Below are 20,116 nucleotides of genomic sequence, written 5' to 3'. Positions count from 1 at the left end.
AGATTCTTACAAAGAAACACAAGCAAACTCAAGAAATCCTAGATCTATTTAAGAAGATAAGCTATAGCTCCATTGTGCAATCGTCTTCTCCAACTTAGCAAGACTAGCAGCTTAGTTCTTCACGGCAATGAAAACTCCTCCTTAAGTTTTTCATCCCATAGCACCAACTCGCCAACTCAAACTCAGACATAAACCAAAATTTGGATTCAAGGAAAAAATAACCAATTTCTTCAAGAAACCACTCTCTTGAAGAAACCAATCTTGAATCTTACCTAAATATATATGAGAATGTGTTTGTTCTAGCTAGATGCAGATTTCATATTTCAAAAGCAGTTTTCGAAAAATCAATTTAGAAAACTCATAGATGAAAATTGTGGTTTTCTCTTAAGAAAGAAGAGAGAGCAAAAGGATAGGAAAAACATTTTCAAAACCTCACCTCAAAGATGACGGCTGCCATTTGGCTTTTACCTAAAAATTCCTAGGTCAAAAAAGTACACATGGCAGCTGAGAAAATTCACAGAATATGACAAAAAAATTTGTTAGGATCCAACTGGAAACTAGTGAGCTGTAAATCCTACTAATACAAAGGATGACTAGTCATACGAAAACAAAATGACTAGTAATAATCTTAAGAAATCTAATGAATGCAATAGGATGCAATGCACAAATTACCTTGCCAATATGATTGTTCTTCCATAAGATAGCAGCCAGATAAGAACACTTAGAGAAACTATTCTTAATCTAAGCATGAGCTTGAGTGATTACAATGTATGTCCTATTACAATATTGTCAAGGAAAGCCAAAAGAAAAACTCAAAATGCATACACTTAACACATTTTCTTCAAGCTTCTAGATTTTTCCATAATTTTCATTATTTCAACAAGGAGATTGGATTATCACATTTTTTTTCTTCATTAGGAGCCTAATAAAGTATCCATTTTCCAAAGGTTAGGTTCAGAATTGACCGACTATAAACCATTGACAACACAAACTGAACACATTTTCTAATCCGTGTGCCTTTCCTCCCAAGTCCCGAAGTACCATATAATGTACCAAATGTATCAACTAGCTCTTTCAGTGAAGCCTTATCTCAGTTCAATCTCTTCTCCAATCATAACCATCATTTGGATAATATGGATACCAAAGCCAAGCAATCTCACATTTTTTTCTTCCCTTATATGGCACCTGGCCACATGATACCAACCATAGCCATGGCCAAACTATTTGCTTCAAGGGGCATCAAAACAACCTTAATTTCTACTCCTCAAAACATTGCCTTCTTCTTCAAAACAATTGAAAGAAGCAAGGATTCTGGTTTCGAGATCGGAGTTCTTCTTCTCAAATTCCCTTCTGTAGAGGTTGGATTGCCAGAAGGCTGTGAGTGTGGTCACATGGTTGAAACACTAGAAGAGCTCCAAAAGTTCTTGAAGGCCACCTCCTTACTTGATCAACAACTTGAAAAGCTCCTTGAAGAACACCAACCCAACTGCCTTGTGGCTGATAATTGCTTTCCATGGACAACTGATCTTGCTGCCAAATTTGGAATTCCAAGGCTTGTTTTTCATGGAATAAATTTCATCTCTTTATGTATTTCATGGCATTTGATCAACATGGACTTTTCAGCATTATTGAAGTCTGATTCTGAGCCTCTAGTAATTCCTGATTTACCAGATGAGATCAAGCTTGCAGGAACCCAGATACCAAATTTCCTCAAACAAGAAACCGAGTTGAGAAAATTTTTAGAATCGACTGCAGAAACAGAGAGGAGGAGTTATGGGGTGATTGTTAACAGCTTCTATGAGCTTGAGCCAGCCTATGCTGACCATTATAGGAAGTTCTTGGGAATCAAGGCTTGGCATATTGGTCCCACATTTTTATGCAATAAAGACACTTATGTCTCCCTAGATGAACATGAATGTTTGAAGTGGCTAAATTCCAAGACACCCAATTCAGTAGTTTATGTGAGCTTTGGAAGTGTGATCAAATTTGATGATGCTCAGCTCCTTGAAATTGCATTGGGTCTTGAGGCTTCTGGGCAGCAGTTCATTTGGGTTGTCAAGAAAGAAAAGAGTGATGAAGAAAATAAGGAGGACTGGTTGCCTGAAGGGTTTGAGAAGAGAGTGGAAGGCAGAGGACTTGTTATAAGAGGGTGGGCTCCACAGGTGCCAATTCTTGAACACCAAGCAGTTGGAGGCTTTGTGACTCATTGTGGATGGAACTCAGTGATTGAAGCAGTGTCTGCTGGGGTGCCAATGGCCACTTGGCCAGCTTTTTCTGATCAGTTTTATAATGAAAAGTTGGTGACTCAAATACTTGGGATTGGGATTGGGGTAGGTGTTCAAAAATGGGAAAGATTTGGAGGGGAAAAAGTGGGGAAGAGAAACATAGAGAAGGTAGTGACACAGATTATGGTGGGGGAGAAAGCAAAGGAAATGAGAAGCAGAGCCAAGAAGCTTGGGGAAATGGCAAGAAAGAGTGTGGAGGAAGGTGGATCATCTTACAAGGATTTGAATGACTTGATTCAAGAACTGGGACTCTATAGCACTGCTCCTAACTAAGTACTAATTAAACCTAGTATGTATAATATGTTTCTGATCATCTTCAATAATGACAATGGTGTTTGTTTTTTAAATTTTCTCCAAATATGTATATCTTTTAAACTAAATAAGTATGAGTTTACAAGTGCCAAATGCTTCTAAACAGATCTAGGGAGCGTTGGGGACATCTTCTAGTTTGTGAGACTATTGTATAATTAATCATAAAATTTTGAGTTCTTACATCATCACTAATATTTTTCACCATTGTTGTCCTCGTTAGCACACTACCTCTATTAGCATTCTACAATGCATCATCTACAAATAAAATAGTCATTTTCTCAGTGTAACCGTGTGTCGTTTGTGTGAGGAGAGAGATAGACACAAAAAATAAAATACACCAAATTGCATATACAAGTTAGTTTGCTCATATAGGATTACAGGGTTAATATTCTATCACGAAACATAAGTTACAGCATCAGTGCATAATACATGATCAAGTTTGATTTCCTTAAATTTTGTTCAAGAACATGATACCATACATATTTATGGAAATGAATCAACTTAGAAGTATACATAGATTTTCAGGCTTGTTGGATTCCATACCACTAAGCTTGTAGCCATAATCATGCTCTTGGAGGAAGCCGTCTGAAAAAAGACTCAAGCCAACATTGATGATAGCAAACCCAGAAAAACTTGACATTATCTAGAGCTATGGGTGCACACTTAATCGTACATACTGCATCTTGTACTGCCATGCTCAAACCAATCCAATGAAATAAGTGCTTCCCTAAATCTATATCATCATGAACATCAGTGTTCACAGTTTGCTGGAGCAAGGTGAGAACAAAATTTATTTTATAACTTAAACTTCTTTGGATGGGTTGCTTTTCATAAAGTAGCTTTTGGGCATATAGAGTGAATACAAACTATAATTGTTTTTTAAAGGCTGAGGATATTTGTTAACAACCATTTAGTCTAGTGATACTTCTCTTTACTTTATAGAAGAGGTTCTAAATTCAATTTTTGGGGGTGAAAGTTCTACAGTTGTTTGTGGTTGGACCAATTTGGTATTGCAGTCCTACATGGAGAAATTTTTAGCTCTTTAACACCGTTATGTGTTGTTAGCAATTCATCAATAGGTAAACGGCTATAATATAACGAATCGAAATGTCAACATATGTTCAAATTTAACCATCATACTATCTTAAATGTTTAAGTCAAGTCATTCAATTTTCTGTTAATTATAAGGGTAGGTTTGTCATTTTAAAGGACAATGCCGCGCGGCTATACTAATTCTTTTTTTTAATAAATCTATTTCCTTTTCCTTCTTCTCTTCCCTCTGTTTTCTTTGCTAGGAATTGATCAAATCCTACCCAACCAACAGCTAGAGCATGGAAAATAGGTGAGAAAGCATACCTCACTCGTCAAGATTGGTGACCGGAGTAAGGAGAACGAATGCTTGGAATTTCTGTCAAAAACCGACGCGATCTCGGACGTTTTCCGGCGAAATTTCCAAGGGCAGGGATCGGTCGGGAAAGGAAGGGGAAGAGGCGGCGGTTCAATCCGGTCCGGTCTCGTCGGTCGGAGTGGAGGGTTGCAGTGGTTATGGAGGGGACGGCTGTGCAAAGAGAGGGGGTGTTTCGCGACTGTGAGGAGAGCGAAGTGGGAAGACGTTGATCTTCCTCTACTGCTACTACTTTTTCTTTTTCTTGCAGTTGTTGGTATTCATCTCGAGCTCGAGATTGCTTGGCTCGTTGGTGGTGGTGGATATGTGTTGGGTCTTCAATCGCTGTCGCGGATCTCTGGCAAAGAACGCTGTCAGGCAGGATTAGTTTGATTTAATTATTTTTAACGGAAAATTAGATGAAACTACATGGAAAAACAGCAGGGTAAATTGGCCATTTAAAATAGTCTAATGATTAAATTTGCTGAAAAAATAATAAGGTTGACAGCGTATAGTTCAAAGGGGTTTTCGGCTGTTTTCCCTTCATCAATATTATAATACAAATTTTAACATATAAATTAATAACATCAAGTTGCGGCGTTATCGTTCACCTAGACAATTATTTGAATTATTTTTTTGTCAATATAACGATAACTTTCTTCTTTTCAAAGCCAATCACATCAAATATGTCACAGGAGCCAAAAAAATTCGTGAATATTTACAGGTGGGTTTACAATATTGATTTCTTATTGCGTCTGAAGGGCATAGGATTGTTATTCTTTTCCTCAGCTTTGCTTTTTTTTTTTTTTTTTTTTTTTGTTTTTTTTAATATTATATAGCCCTTTTACATTTGCCTCTGAACCGTGACATTTTATTTCTTTAGAAACAGCTCATGGTTTATACAGCCCTATATAATACACATAAGCCAAAATATATATCCCTTGAGAAATCCCCTCCCCTATAGTTTAGCTCCAAAAAAAAAAGTATAATATTCCAATTAGGACTGAGGAGGGCAATTCTATGGAGCCCCAATTCTTGAATCAAGGCATTCAAATCCTTGTAAGATGATCCACCTTCCTCCACACTCTTTCTTGCCATTTCCCCAAGCACCTTGGCTCTGCTTCTCATTTCCTCTGCCTCTTCACCAACCATAACCTCTGTCACAGCCTTCTCTATATTTACCTTCTTCACTCTATCCCCTCCAAACCTAGCCCATTTTTTAGCACCCTCAACCACTCTAACCCCAATTCCAAGTATTTCAGTCACCAATTTTTCGTTGTAAAACTGATCGGCGAACGCAGGCCACGTGGCCATTGGCACGCCGGCAGTCACTGCTTCCATGGTGGAGTTCCATCCACAATGAGTCACAAAGCCTCCTGTTGCTTGGTGCTCAAGAATTGGCACCTGTGGAGCCCATCCTCTTATAACAAGTCCTCTGTCTTCAACTCTGTCCTCAAACCCTTCAGGCAACCAGTCTTCTTTATTTTCTTCATCACTCTTTTCTTTTTTCACTACCCAAATGAATTGCTGCCCTGAAGCCTCAAGACCTAATGCAATCTCAAGGAGCTGAGCATCATCAAACTTCACCACACTTCCAAAGCTCACATAAATTACTGAATTGGGTTCCTTAGAACTTAGCCACTTCAAGCATTCATGTTCATCTAAGGAGGCTTTGGGTCCTCTGTTTGCCTTATCTTCAATCTCCTTATTGCATAAAAAAGTAGGTCCAATATGCCAAGCCTTGATTCCCAAAAAGTTCCTGTAATGGTCAGCATAAGCTGGTTCAAGCTCATAGAAGCTGTTAACAAGAACCCCATGGCTCTTCCACTCAGATTCTGCAGCTGCTTTGGCAAAACTTCCCAACTCAGATTCTTGTTTCATGAAATCTGGTATTTGGTTTCCTGCAAGCTTGTGCTTATGTGGTAAGTTGGGAATAACAAGAGGTTCAGAATCAGACACTATGGAAAGGTCCATTTTCATCAAATGGTGTGTAACACATAAAGAGATGAAACTTGTGCCATGGAAAACAAGCCTTGGGATTCCAAATTTAGCAGCAACATCAGTTGCCCATGGGAAAAACAAGTCAGCCACAAGGCAATTTGGTTGTGTTCTTTGAGGAGCTGCTCAAGTTGTTGATCAAGCAAAGTTGCGGCCTTCAAGAATTTTTGAAGCTCTTCCTGTGTTTCAACCATGTGAGCACTCTCACACCCTTCTGGCAACCCAACCTCCACAGCTGGGAATTTTAGAGCAATAACTCCGATTTCGAAACCCGGAAGTTCGCTTCTTTCAATTGCTTTGGAGAAGAGGGACAAATTATGAGGAGTAGAAATTATGGTTGTTTTGATGCCTTTGGAAGCAAATAGTTTGGCCATGTCTATGGTTGGTATCATGTGGCCATGACTCATATAGGGAAAGAAGAAAATGTGGGGCTGGATGGTTTTTTGATCCATTTTAAGTTGCAAGAGATTTGTGGTTATGGAGAAAGATGGTGAAGCTGAGAAGTAATGAAACTGCTAATCAGTCGAGGCTTGACTGAAAGAACTGGTTGATGGAGTTGGTATATAACAGCACATTTGACTTGGGAACCAAGCCTCATGGAGCTTTAAAAATTGTGTTTGGCTTGTTATTTCCATGACATACAATTAGTTTAATTAGTCAATTATGAACAAAATTTTAGTGCGATAAGGTATCAATTTTTTAAACGAAAGTTTGGGGAACAAGACATTGACTGACTGAATATCTAATTTTGTCATCTAGGGAGAAATCATATTTTGACTAACGAAACCTGCACTTGATTCTGACGTGCAAGTTTATGATAATAATTTTGTAGGAAAATGATGAAAAGCACCCGAACTTTGGACATGTTAAAGGGAATTATTATTATTTAAGCCTCGAGCGTACCTCTTGTCAGTGACTCTGCACTTGATTGAAACAGCTAAGGGAATTCTCCCCAATCCTTTTGTTGAGCCTAACCATGTATCTAAGGAAATTATTATTATTTAACTTATAAGAATATTTAGTTGTCCCAAATTTGTTTTGGAGGTTTTAAACACTGTCAATTTCTTGGAAATTTCCTGACTCCGCCACGATTTCTCATGGACATATCATGTGTTTGACTATGGTTAATATACTAATGATAAAGCATGTGACTGGTTGAAAACTTGCCAAGTGGTGAAAACTAGAAGAAACACATCATAACTCCAAGCCATACATATAGCTCCATCATAGTTAATGATATCCACTAGAACTGTTAGGTCAAGTTCAAGTCTTCAAGACAACCATGGGAACCAAAAACCATCAGCTTCATATTGCTCTCTTCCCTTTCATGGCTCAAGGCCACATAATCCCATTCATAAACATGGCCAAACTATTTGTTTCCAGAGGTGTCGAAGCAACAATAATCACCGCCCCTCTAGATGCACCCTTCATCCACAAGAAAATTGAAAATTCAACTTCCCCGGTTCACATTTTCACAATCGATTTACCTACTTTAGAGGTTGGATTGCCAGAAAATTGCCAGAGCTTGCATTTGGCAACTTCCCCTGAAATGCAAAGAAAATTTTTCAAAGCTGCAGGCTTGCTTGAGCCTCAGCTTGAGCAGTTCTTGCAGCAAAACAGACCCAATTGCCTTGTGGCTGACATGTTCTTTCCTTGGGCTACAGATGTGGCTTCAAAGTTTGGAATTCCAACGCTCATATTCCATGGAACCAGTGGTTTCTCCTTATGTGCTACACACTGTATGTTTTTGTATAAGCCTCACTTACAGGTGTCATCTGATTCAGAAACCCTTTTTATTCCTAATTTCCCAGATGAGATTGAGCTAACAAGAAAGAAGCTGCCTGATTTTATTAGAGATGGAGTTGAAAATGACTTTTCAAGATTGTATGATGAAGGTAAGAAAGCTGAGCAGAGGAGCTATGGGGTTCTTGTTAACAGCTTTTATGAGCTTGAACCTGCGTATGCTGATCATTACACAAATGTTCTGGGGATCAAGGCTTGGCATATAGGCCCACTTTGGATATGCAATGAGGGGGCAAAAGAAGACAAAGTCTCTATTGATGAACAACATGAGTGCATAAAGTGGCTTGATTCAAAGAAACCCAACTCAGTTGTTTATGTCTGTTTTGGAAGCTTGTCCAATTTTGTTGATGCCCAGCTGCTTGAGATTGCAAAGGCTCTTGAATCTTCAGGGCAGCAATTCATTTGGGTTGTCAAGAAACAGAACAATGATCAAGAAAACCAACAAGATTGGTTGCCTGAAGGATTTGAAAAGAGAATTGAAGGGAAGGGGCTGATTATAACAGGGTGGGCCCCCCAAGTGAAGATTCTCTCACATGAAGCAGTTGGGGGGTTTGTGACACATTGTGGGTGGAACTCAACACTTGAAGCAGTGTGTGCTGGTGTGCCTATGGCCACATGGCCTGTGTTTGCAGAGCAGTTTTACAATGAGAAGCTGATCACACAAGTGCTTAGGATTGGGGTTGGTGTTGGAGCCAAAGAGTGGAGTAGAGTGGCAGTGGAGAGTGTGAAGAGTGATGCCATAGAGAAGGCTGTGACAAGGACCATGGTGGGTGAGGAAGCAGAGGAAATGAGGAACAGAGCCAGGGGTTATGCAGAGATGGCAAGGAGGGCTGTTGAAGTGGGGGGGTCATCTCACTCAAATTTGAATGCTTTGATTGAAGAGTTAAGGTCTCATGACATTGTTAATGAGTAGAGATATGATAGACTTGGTTTGAGTTGTTCCTTTCTAGGTTTGCAGTTTTTCTTTTTGTGTATTTGGCTTGTTTTTTGTTGCTTGCCTATTTCGCTTTTAATGAAATCAGATTTCGAAAAAAAGAAAAAGAGTAAAGATATCATAGAGGAACAATTTAAATATAGCAAATTAGCAATTGTGTGTATCTTAAATCAACCTTATATTTGGTTTGTTATTGTCAATTATGAAGTAAATTATGTGATCAGAGAAATGAAAGTTATGACAGAAAGGTGGTATGGCAAGTTTTAGTTTTTCCAAGTTTGTTCTGAAACATATCCTTTGCATCCTGTGCGTCGTCTTGGACAAGAAGATCAGGAAATCAAGCGGCAGACCATTTAGCGTCACTGGCACTATCGAGGAGGAGTTCGAAGACCTGGGACACCAGACCACCCACCTCACGAGTGCATGTTCTTAACAAAGATGGGCTCCCCTGCCCACCCTGGAATTCATAATTTGTTTGGCTGGTTTGGGGGCGTTTTGACTTTCCTTATGGGATTGTCGCACATTGTTTTCCTACGGTTACGTTTTTCACCAGTTGCTTTTCTAAGTGCTTGTTTGGTGTGCACTGAGAGCTGCTTTTCTCCTTTCCGCTTTATTGCATTGTATTTGCTTTCTCGTTGTAAGATCTCTTTGGACAATGAAAAGTGCAAGTTTCTGACGAAAAAGTTCGTTGTGAAACTTGAGCAGCTGTGGTGTCTGTTGTCCATTGCCGCATCATTCGGTCATATAAGTTTGGGCCCCTGGCTGAAACTTTCTGACTATACAACCATATTTAATCTCACTTTCCTGCCTTGAAATGTGGCCTACTTTGCTAACATGACAAAAACTAGTGCAATATCATATTATTTGGCTCAAACAACTCTATAATCATATAACTCAGTGGACAATCAAACACTGTTTTTTAAAATAAAAAAATTGGTAATAGCATAGTAAATTTACACATTACACAAATATCAGGACTCGAATTCATGACCTTTCATCTGCTCCAAACCACTACAATATAGTCTTAAAACAAGAAAATATGAAAATCCACTAGAAAGAGAAAAGCCTGGAAGCTTATTGATAATAAAAATGGAATGGATAACCACCCTACTTTCTTAACTAAAGTTGGTTTTAATATACTTCAAAACCTAGAACTACATCCTAATCGGAAGCAAAAACAAAACCAACATAATTTCAAATCCCTTAAACTTAAAACATAGATTTAACTTATCAAACAACGATATTTAGCCTAAAGTATATACGTCACGAAAAGTGAAATCCAAACATGAGCAGATTGATTCTAAATTTACATCTCAAGTTGCTCCTTGATCATTTCGACTAACTATTCTAGGTCACACATAGAAGACATAACAATCATAAAATTCCTGATATTTCAGATTGTGATTGCCATTCATTTAATTGACCTTCTATTCATATGGTGACGATTTCTTGTAAATGAATGTCCCCAAATCGGTCAAATGTCCATTTGTCACTATCACCTCAAATTTTGAGACTAACATACATGGGATGGGAGCAGCACAGAATACAAATATGCTAGACACATTAAAACTTCAAATTGAAAACAAAGGTAAGCTTGTAGCGCAAAGTAATTGCCATTTGCAACATTCCAATCCCGCCTAAATATCTCAATCCCAGGCCATACCCTTTCTGCCAAAATTTACATCCACTATCCATTTATGTCCAATTTCCCGCAAACTGTCTCTTTCTTTCTTCCTTTTATCCCTCATGTGGGATCTTGACTCACATTTTTGTATTTACCCTCTCTCCCCTCCAAGAAGGAAACAAATTTACCGAAGAATATTCTTACAATTAGACCAACAATGGTTTCATATATTGTTTATCTGGAGAAATGATTGTATTATACTGGAATATGCGCTTTAGTGTGTCATAACCGTCCACATATTATGATATGAGTAGACAAGATTCTCATTTTTATGGTATAACATCAATAAATATTATTTATATTTTAACAAAAATACTATTTATACCACATTTACTGATCACATTACTAACCACCGAAATTGTTAACAAGAATTATGTCAATCCACCAAGATATTTTAGTAGTCCAATTTAACCTACGATTGCTTTAACTAAAATATCTTGGTGATTGACTTATGTTCTTGTTAACAATTGTCTCGGGCCTTCGCCTTGTTAATGGGCCGGCCTCAAGCAAAGAACTTCTATATTCTACCCTGAAATATTATTTTCTTGCAAAAGTGCCCCCATGACCCTCTCTTTTTTACAAAGTACCCCCTCCAACCTCCCTTTTACGACAAGACGCCACCACCTCAAGACCTCAACTGTACACATTGGCATTTGTGTCCCACCCAATCCCTCCGTGATTTCTCTGTTGCTCTCTCTAACTTTCAGGTAATTGACATCATGAAAGAGAGGACACAGAGAGAGCTCGAGAAGATGAAAAACAGAAAATAAAAAGTAGCCAAAAATCCCTTTGTCGTGAACTCAATCACAACCTCATCACCTCTCTCTCTCTCTCTCTCTCTCTCTCTCTAGAAATGAAGACCAACACCACAACCACCACCAACACAAACACAAAGCTCATCCTCCTCCACCCCTCATCAATCCACAAATCCAGCACAAATGTAGGAAGCCCTCACCGGCTATGGCTGCTCTTCTTCTTCACCTTCTTCACCCTCGCATTCACTCTCACTCTCATAAACACCACCATCCCACAAACCCTCCCCAACTCCTCCCTCACGCCCACCTCCACAATCCCACTCCAGCCGCCCATTCTCGATGCACTTCTTCACTACGCCACTTTGTCGAACACCTCGTCTACACCCCACATGTCCGCGCCAGAGATCACCACCATATCCTCCACCCTCACCAGCCTCTGCGCACCTACCTGCAATTTCCTCATTTTTGGGCTCACCCACGAGTCCCTCCTCTACCTCGCCCTCAATCTCAACGGCCGCACCGTCTTCCTCGACGAGAGCGAGTTCTTGGTCTCCAGGTTCGAACAGTCCCATCCCCACCACACCCTCGAAGCATACGACGTGTCGTACACGACCCAGGTCAAAGATCATAAACAATTGCTCTCGACGACCAGAAGCCAAGTCAAAAACGAGTGCCGGCCGGTCCAGAATCTGCTGTTCTCGGACTGCAAGATTGGGATCAACGACTTGCCGAACCACATATACCAGGTCCCTTGGGATGTGATTTTGGTCGACGGGCCACGTGGGTACTCGCCGGCGGCCCCGGGGCGGATGTCGGCGATCTTCACCGCCGGAGTTTTGGCTCGGAGCAAAAGGGGCGGCAGAGCCACGACCCATGTGTTTGTCCACGATTTAAACAGAGAGGTTGAGAGGGTTTTTAGCGACGAGTTTCTTTGCCGGGAAAACTTGGTGGAGGCTGTGGATAGCTTGGGGCATTTTGTTGTGGAGAAAATGGAAGACCATAATAGCTTTAAATTTTGCAGAGATCCAACATCATCGCCATCGTCAAAGGGGGATGAAGATGATTAATTGAGATGGGTTTTGTAAATTATTTTATTTTATGTTAATTAATACATAAGTTTTTCTTCTTCATTTTCTTTGTAACTTTTTAGTGTTCAGTTTGGTGCTTGGTCTTATCTGGTTTTTTTCGGAAGAAAAGAAAGGGTGGGAAAAGAATAGAAATTTTGGATTTTCCATGAAACCTCTCCAAATCAAATTATTAATTCGCCCACTAAGAAGGATGAACGCTATTAATTAGTTATTTTTGGGTCAAAAGTATCAATTAGCTGAGGTGACACTGACGTTTCACTACTTTAAACTCCACTAATCCCACCACCCCAAGAAAATTCGAATTCAAAAATTTTCCAGCATTCCATTTTCTCGAGAACCAAGCAAGACGTAAAGAATATGTTGTAGGATAAGAAACTCTAAGTGTCGGTGACCATAATCTCTTTTTTTGGTTTTGTTTTTGTTCTCGTGTGTTTTAAGATTTATGGAATTTGAGTTAATATTAGTTAATGTTGGGTGCATTCGTACGCGCTGAAATCCGACATGGGATCAAACGAGTGAATTGATTGGGCGACGTGCGCGAGTGCAAGCGAGAAGCTTCGGAGGACTTGGTGGGATTGGCGAAGGCTGCGTAGAGGACGAGGGACAGTCGCAGTCCTGTCCTAATAAAACTGTTTTTGTCCGGTCACATGACTCATCGTGACTAAAGCGTACGTTACGCCTCAATTACATTTCGCGGGAAAGTGTCGGTGAGGGCGTTGTCATGCCAAAATGCCCTAGTGTTTGGTCTAGTTGTATTTGTTTTCGTTTGATACAACGAAGATTCAACTACATACAAGTTACAACAATATATATTTGTAAATGATTTGATGTCTAATTGTAGTTAGGTGATTGTAATGGCCTAACTTTCTTGTGGATAAGAATATTATTAAACTTCACGGATTTTAGTTGACAACAAGAAAATAAGTCATGGAAATGAAGGTTAGGACATAATTAAGATTCTGAATTTGACATTTGTCGATGGAGTCTCTCTCAGTGTTTCATTTTAGCACGTAAGATATTGTTATATTAATATTGTATGTGACATGACTAAAATTGTTGGTACGGTTTGATTTAAGCAGGTACTAAAATTGTAATAGAATAAAAGGTATTAAAGCATCTCCAACTGAGATGTTATTTGATAGGTTTGATTTAAGCGGTACTAAAATTGGAATTATTAAAGCATATTGGTAGACGGGGATTGCATTTGGTATTTGGAGACAGGGTTAAATATTGGTACACATTTAATGAGCCAAGAATTCTTGCATCTTATGGTTATGAGCTGGGGATTGCCCCACCAGGATAGTTTATGGATCCATTTGTGTTCGGAGAGTATCCAAAAAGCATGAGAGACTTGGTGAAGGAGAGGCTGCCTAAGTGTACTGAAGAAGAGAAAATGATGTTCAAGGGAAGTTTAGATTTTCTTGGGATGAATTATTACGTATCAAGTTATGCTAAAAATAAGCCACCATCTCCAAATCAGGGGTTGCGTTGAGCTACGCGACGTAGCAACCGAAATCACAAGCCCAAAAATTCTTCATGAAATACTGTGTTTCTTGGGAAAAAAATTTAAAACTCCAAAGCTGCAAAATAATAAGAGTGATTCCCTTTGTATTACTTATTATTTGATTTAGAATCAATATCAAAGAATTATGTTGAACGTTTTTGTATCATTAGTTAGATTTAGGATATATCAAAAAGAACAATATTGTCCAGATTGTATAGTTAAAAACTTTGAGAATCAAGGTATGGAAAAAAGGGATCGTGTTGTTGGTTTTTTTGGAGGGATAGAGTGTATTAGGGTATACCAGGGGTATTTTTGGTAGCAAAATAGGGTGTATTTAGTTAATTTTATATTTTGATTTAAATATTAGGATGTACTTAGATTATAGGGTGTGTATTCAGTTAATTTTAGGGTTTGTTTAGCAGTACTCATAAAATAGTATTATAATTAACTAGTATCGGCGCGGCTATACTTCAGTTTTTTTTCTAAATTTTTCTAATAAATAGTATCGTTGTGCGGCTATACTTCGGCTATACTTGGTTTTTTTTATAATAACTTTTTTAAATAAATAGTATGGCTGTGAGGCTATATTTTAGTTTTTTTTTTAAACTTTTCTAAATCCTATGTGCCGTATTAAATACAAAATGTTTCTCTACATGTCTTTAACATATGAATGCATTCCTCTACGTATAAAATAGTAAAATAATTAAATAGTATAGTCATGCGGCTATACTCAAGCTTTTTAAATTTTTTAATAGTATAGCCGTGCGGCTATAGCTCAATTTTTTTATTACAGTTTTTAAAATAAATTTTTAAATATAATATAATTAAATAGTATAGCCGCGCGGCTATACTGTAGTTATTTGCTAAATTGTTTTAATAAATAGTATAGCCATATTTGGGTTTTTTAACTTTTTGTAATAAATAGTATATAGTATAGCCATATTTGGGTTTTTTTTAACTTTTTGTAATAAATAGTATAGCCGTACGGCTATACAGGTTTTTTATTTTATTTTTAAATTCCTTGAATTTCATCTATTGATCAGAGTAATTTAGAAAATACACTTTTTTTAAAAAGCAAATGTACAATACATGTACGTACGTATGTTTCATGTCTAATAAATGTGTTTTTTTATATACATAATTTTCAATTTATTCAAACAAAGATTTATGGGTATAGTAGTAAGAGAGAAATCATGTACACTGAGGTAGTCTTCTTTTCTCTGCCAATCACATGAGGGCTTGTGGCATATTTCTACCAATTCTCAGGCCCACATGGTAGCACAATGGTGCACCTGAGCATACCTGAATGCAATTGTGAAGCATAGGATGCCAATCTGTGATGGAGAACAAAACCCTTTCAGTAGTAGTACTCTGAGCCTTTCTTGGACTTTAGTTGGTCAATCAGGGCCCTTCCAAAAGAAGTCATTCTCAGTTGTCACTGAAAACCAACCATCCCAATCTCTCAAGGCAACAACAGATGTGCATGAGCACGTCCTTTAGAATCTATAAAGGTTTTTTTTCTTTATCGAAATCTATAAATGTTCAAGCACGAGAAAAAAAAGTTAATGCAAAAGAGTTGATTAGAGAGGCTGGCACTAAGAGGACACCTGCTGAGTTTTGAAAGTCTAAACAACCTGCCTCCAAAGTGACCATACATGTTATTAAGGATCAAAGTAAATCCTTGCCTGCATTGTTGAAAATTGGGCTCCACTTCTATTAGCCTCAAATACTTGAAAAGAGCAATGCGAATGCGAGTTAATGGTCTCGCAATGCATCAACGGTTTGAAATATCATTCACGAACGCATAGACAATTAATATTGACATAATTCTATTGGGTATGCATGAATTGTAGAAAATTGGGCTCTACTTCTATATAGCCTCAAATACTTGAAACGAGCAATGCGAATAAGCTTATGATCTCGCAATGCAATGCATCAATGGCTCATAATTACTCACAATCTCATAAACAATTGATACTAACATGAGTCTATTGGCAACATTTAGTTTATTTTGGAGCACACTACAAGTCTACTAAGCCTGAGATGACATACAGCAAGAATTAATATAATAATAAAAGCAATATTTTCCTATAACTACAAGAGACAAATGACAAATTAGTAAATGCCCAAACAATGATCTCATGATATGTGGTATTAGGAGTAGTTATGTGGCTAAACAGTGTTCTAGATAGTGGTAGCTGCCACATGTCCGCCAGGTGCAAAATGAACAAAAACAAAAGAAACAAAACACGTTTTTTTTCCCAGTTGAAAGAGAGTTTGGTTGAGGTGGCTGGCAAACAATCATGCTTAATGATGCCACACACATCCAGGAGCCTCACAATCCATCTAGTAGTTCATTGATCCATTTGTCTCCACACTCCTGGGATAAGGTTTGCTGAGAGTGTGGCAATAGAAGAAACTTCTCTACACAATCATTCAAATCTTGGAAAAGAGAAAGGTCTTGTACTTTGCAGTTGAATGTTCAATTTGGTGTTTCAGTTTGCTTTCCTTCCCTTTGGCATTGCTCAATATATATCACACGGTTCGGGAGACAAGAGCAACTCATCCTCTTCACAGCTGAATCAGTTACAATGTGATTTCAATCTGGATCCAAAAACTATATCAGCAATGTTTATGCATCGTCTCCCCACCACCGGATCACAAACCCTATCAGCACCTATATTTTACTTATAATATATAGCATGAGTATCTTCAATCCGGTAACAAGATCATGGGATGCATTGCACAATCAATCATAAAATATGCAGAACACGAGAGAAGAGATTGTACAATACCACTCGTGTTCTGCATATTTTATGGTTGATTGCGCAATGCAAGGGAATATTTTTGCATTAATTTATATTCATGTGGTACATTGTCTATGTCAGAATCATTCATCACCTTCCATTTCCTACCAGTTGGTTTTTTTATATCATGCATATGCATATGCTGCTAGTGTTCGAAAAATGGGCCTAGGAGACCGCCTAGGCGCTCCTTGGGCGGGTCTGGGCTCCTGGGCGGATCCTTCATTTCCGAGAGCTTTAGGCAGCATCATATGGTAAACTAAGCGAAGAAGATTTGGCTGGATCTGCTCCACGAGCTTGCAGCGGCAGCACTAGGTGGTAATTAAACGCGAAGAAGATGACCTAATGGAATACGTCGTACGCTTCGTTTTGTTGTGGAGGAGTTATTTAGCTATACGTATCGTTTTGGTGGGTAGGAGTTATGGGCCCAACAAACAAAAACCATTTCGGTCCATACACAAAAACTGCAATGTAATATTTTTAACTAATATGTTAATTGAAAAAATAAAAAAGTATTATTATATGCTTTATGCTTAACTTTTTCACCATGTTTTATATCAATTATGGTACTTTCTATTTTAGGCCTCTAATTTATATATCATTTTATTTTGCATGATTTTGGTATTAATTTATAATTTATAATACAAAATCATTATAAATTATAATAAAAAGAAACGCCTAGGCTCCAATTACTCCTCTAGGAGCTAAGCCCCTACCTTTGAGAAGGAAGAGAGGTGTTTCTCAAGGAGAGTCCATGGTTCATAAGCGATTGCGCATGGGATAAGTAGAGTTTTGATAGAGGAAGATGACGTTGCCTTTATCCAGCTTAACACCAATTTATTTCTGGAATAGGCAGGATTCATAGATCCATCAGTTAGCCTTTTCTCTGGTCGTGCTTCATCTTTCACAACTTCGTCAAGGCCATGAATTTCCAAGACATCTTCAAATTGTGATTTCCAACTTAAATAGTTGTTTCGGTCATGGGAGTGGTGAATAGTTGGGAGATATTGAAAGAGGTTGGGATATAGGATACTGTGTTTTGGGAATTTTGTTGAGAGAGCAGACAACGGGTGGAGAAAGAGCCTGACAAAGACTGAGAATCACCATTGATTTTGAAGATTTTGTGTTTGAGAAGAAAGAAAGATTGAATTGGAAAGGAAGGATCGAAGTTGAACCTTAGCCCCTATGGGGCTAATAACAGTACGTAAGTAAATATCTTTAGAATAAATACAAGGGTCTGCATATAGGAAAGAGTATGAGATTGCTTCTGTCAAGAGCAATCTCCCTTGATAGATGGTGAAATATATGTCGATGGCAGAATTATAGGAGAAGACTTCGTGGTGTTTCTTTAGTTGGGAGACTTCTCTCTTCAATTTTTCCCATCACTATGTATAACTGCATCCCTTGGAGCATGAACAGCTACATGAAGCACAGATCTATTTTCTGCGCTGTTTATCTGAAGGCACCACCCAGAAAAAGAAAAACACATTGCAAAAGACCAATGCTGATATACTGTGAGGTTTTTTTTTTATTAAATTTGTTTTTTAATAAATAGTACAGCCAATCGGCTATACTTGGGGTTTTTTTAAAATAAATAGAATAGTTAAAGCATATAGCCACGCGGCTATACTTTTTAATAATATAAATCCTATAGCCGCACGGCTATACTGGATTCTTTTTTCTTTTAAAAATAAAAAAATAAATTTCGTTTATCGATAAGAGTAGTTTAGAGCACTATCCACACTTATTTGGCCATTACCGATAAGGGTGGGCACTGTCCGATTTGGTTCGGTTTTACCCTCAAACCACAGCTGAACTAATTAAACTTTCACGGTTCAATGCGGTTCGGTTTGAGCTAAAATCAAAATGAAAACCAAACCAAACCATTCATATCCGGTTTTGTTCAGCCGGTTTAGGTATAAAACAAAATGTCTTATAATAACAAAGAACCTGTTCGCAAACATCCTAAAACAGAAACTGATACAGCTGCAAACATCAACATTTTCATTATATAATCCAAATCTCCAATACATCAAACATGAAAAGTTAACCAAATCTCCAATACATCAAACATGGAAAGTTAACCAAATTTCTAGTAAAACAAAGTTCAAATACAATCCCATATTTGGGTACAAATAGAAATAAACTTCAACATCCAACTAATTAATAAAAATAGAAATCAACCCTTTCTGCAAATTCATCAGTAGCTGATGGATTATTAGAAGCAAAACCTATATAAAAAACACAATCACAGATTTTTCATCAAAATATCAACAAACATCAAAACGTAATAATCTTTAAAAAAATAAAATAATGTATAAAAAGAGTTGTCTTTTAAAAAAATTAAAATGAAGAATTGAGAAAAAACAATTTTAAACCGTATTCTCCCTTCCCCACCACCTTATATATATTAATCAAATACCCATCTTCTCTTTTAACTTCTGCAAATCCCATTCACACATCACCAGAACCCACCTCTCTCCCTCTCCCAATCATTTTCTTCATCACAGGACAGTTAGCACCCAAACAAATTTTGATGAGCTAATCTAATAGAAGACTCACTAATTTCAGCCAAAAAAAAAAAGACAAAATGAAGACCCATATATATCTAACTAATGAGAAGATTCAGTAATTTCACTAAAAAAATAAAAAATAGAAATTTAAACATTCAAACTCATTAAACATTACAGCACATTAAACATGAGAGATATGAAGTTATGAAACAATTAAAGTCAAAACCCATAAGAGATATGAACCCAAATCAGAAACTTGAACAAGAAAACCATCAAATCTACAGAGTGAGAGAGAGAGAGAGAGAGAGAACTTACACTGGGGAGACGAAGAGGCCAAAGGTGATGACATTGTCTACCAAAGGTGATGAAGATGGAGATGAATGATGTGATGAGTGAGTGTTGTGTGCGGCTAGGGTTAGGAAACAAAGGAGAGCCTAAGAGAAATGTGAGGGAAAGGCACAGAGAGATCCGTAAGTTTGAGTTGAGTTTTTAGAGTCCAATCATGTGTGGAATGGTGCATGATAACACTTACAAATAACCACTCAAGCCTTGCCACATGTTAAATATATTTAACAAATAATAAATTTATTTCTAATCGGTCCGGTTTGGTTTAGGACAGTTTACAAAATTCTCAAACCGCAGCCAAACTAAACCAAACCGGTTCGAATCGGTTTTTGAAACTGTTGACTTTTTCTTTGGTCAAAACCAAACCAAACCAAACCAAACCAATATAATCGGTTTGGCCGGTGTAACCAGATCGGCCGGATTGATGCCCACCCCTAATTACGGAAGTCTCTATTGTCTCATTTTGATTTTTTACTTTTCCAGAGTTATTATCCATATAAAAATTTAGCATTTTCCCGTTTAATACTCGTATTCTACACGTACATATGTATTTTTCAATAATACTTCTATTTTCTATACACGTCTTAAATACTCAGTAAAATAAACGTTTTTTTAAAAAGCAAACGTACAATACATGCATGTACATATTTTTCATGTCTAATATTACACGTAATTTTTTTTACAAAATTTTTAATAATACACACAAA

General features: G+C 37.7%; 2 protein-coding genes, 1 long non-coding RNA gene and 2 pseudogenes across 4 annotated transcripts; 3 read left to right on the top strand and 2 right to left on the bottom strand.

The window, feature by feature from the left end:
• Positions 1-966: 966 nt before the first annotated feature.
• Positions 967-2,632, top strand: LOC103335341 (UDP-glucose flavonoid 3-O-glucosyltransferase 7-like). Its single transcript, XM_008238349.2, has one exon. It carries the CDS (start codon positions 1,134-1,136, stop codon positions 2,556-2,558), a length of 1,425 nt encoding a protein of 474 aa, XP_008236571.2. The 5' UTR covers positions 967-1,133; the 3' UTR covers positions 2,559-2,632.
• Positions 2,633-4,823: 2,191 nt separating this feature from the next.
• Positions 4,824-6,499, bottom strand: LOC103335342 (scopoletin glucosyltransferase-like; annotated as a pseudogene).
• Positions 6,500-7,215: 716 nt separating this feature from the next.
• On the top strand, positions 7,216-8,825 carry LOC103335330 (UDP-glucose flavonoid 3-O-glucosyltransferase 7-like). Its single transcript, XM_008238339.3, has one exon. It carries the CDS (start codon positions 7,262-7,264, stop codon positions 8,693-8,695), a length of 1,434 nt encoding a protein of 477 aa, XP_008236561.3. The 5' UTR covers positions 7,216-7,261; the 3' UTR covers positions 8,696-8,825.
• A 2,225-nt stretch (positions 8,826-11,050) lies between these two features.
• On the top strand, positions 11,051-12,285 carry LOC103335331 (protein IRX15-LIKE pseudogene; annotated as a pseudogene). Its single transcript, XR_016127910.1, has one exon. The product of XR_016127910.1 is annotated as a protein IRX15-LIKE pseudogene (transcript).
• A 6,247-nt stretch (positions 12,286-18,532) lies between these two features.
• LOC148916227 (uncharacterized) lies at positions 18,533-19,509 on the bottom strand. The gene is made up of 2 exons (XR_016128160.1): positions 19,380-19,509; positions 18,533-18,782 (listed from the first exon to the last, which is right to left on the bottom strand). It is a non-coding gene; the product is annotated as an uncharacterized LOC148916227 (long non-coding RNA).
• Positions 19,510-20,116: the final 607 nt, after the last annotated feature.

Source organism: Prunus mume, linkage group LG6 (assembly GCF_029339155.1).
Source record: "Prunus mume cultivar Tortuosa linkage group LG6, ASM2933915v1, whole genome shotgun sequence".
NCBI classification, from domain to species: domain Eukaryota; kingdom Viridiplantae; phylum Streptophyta; class Magnoliopsida; order Rosales; family Rosaceae; genus Prunus; species Prunus mume.
This window is presented reverse-complemented; position numbering and strand designations above follow the sequence as displayed.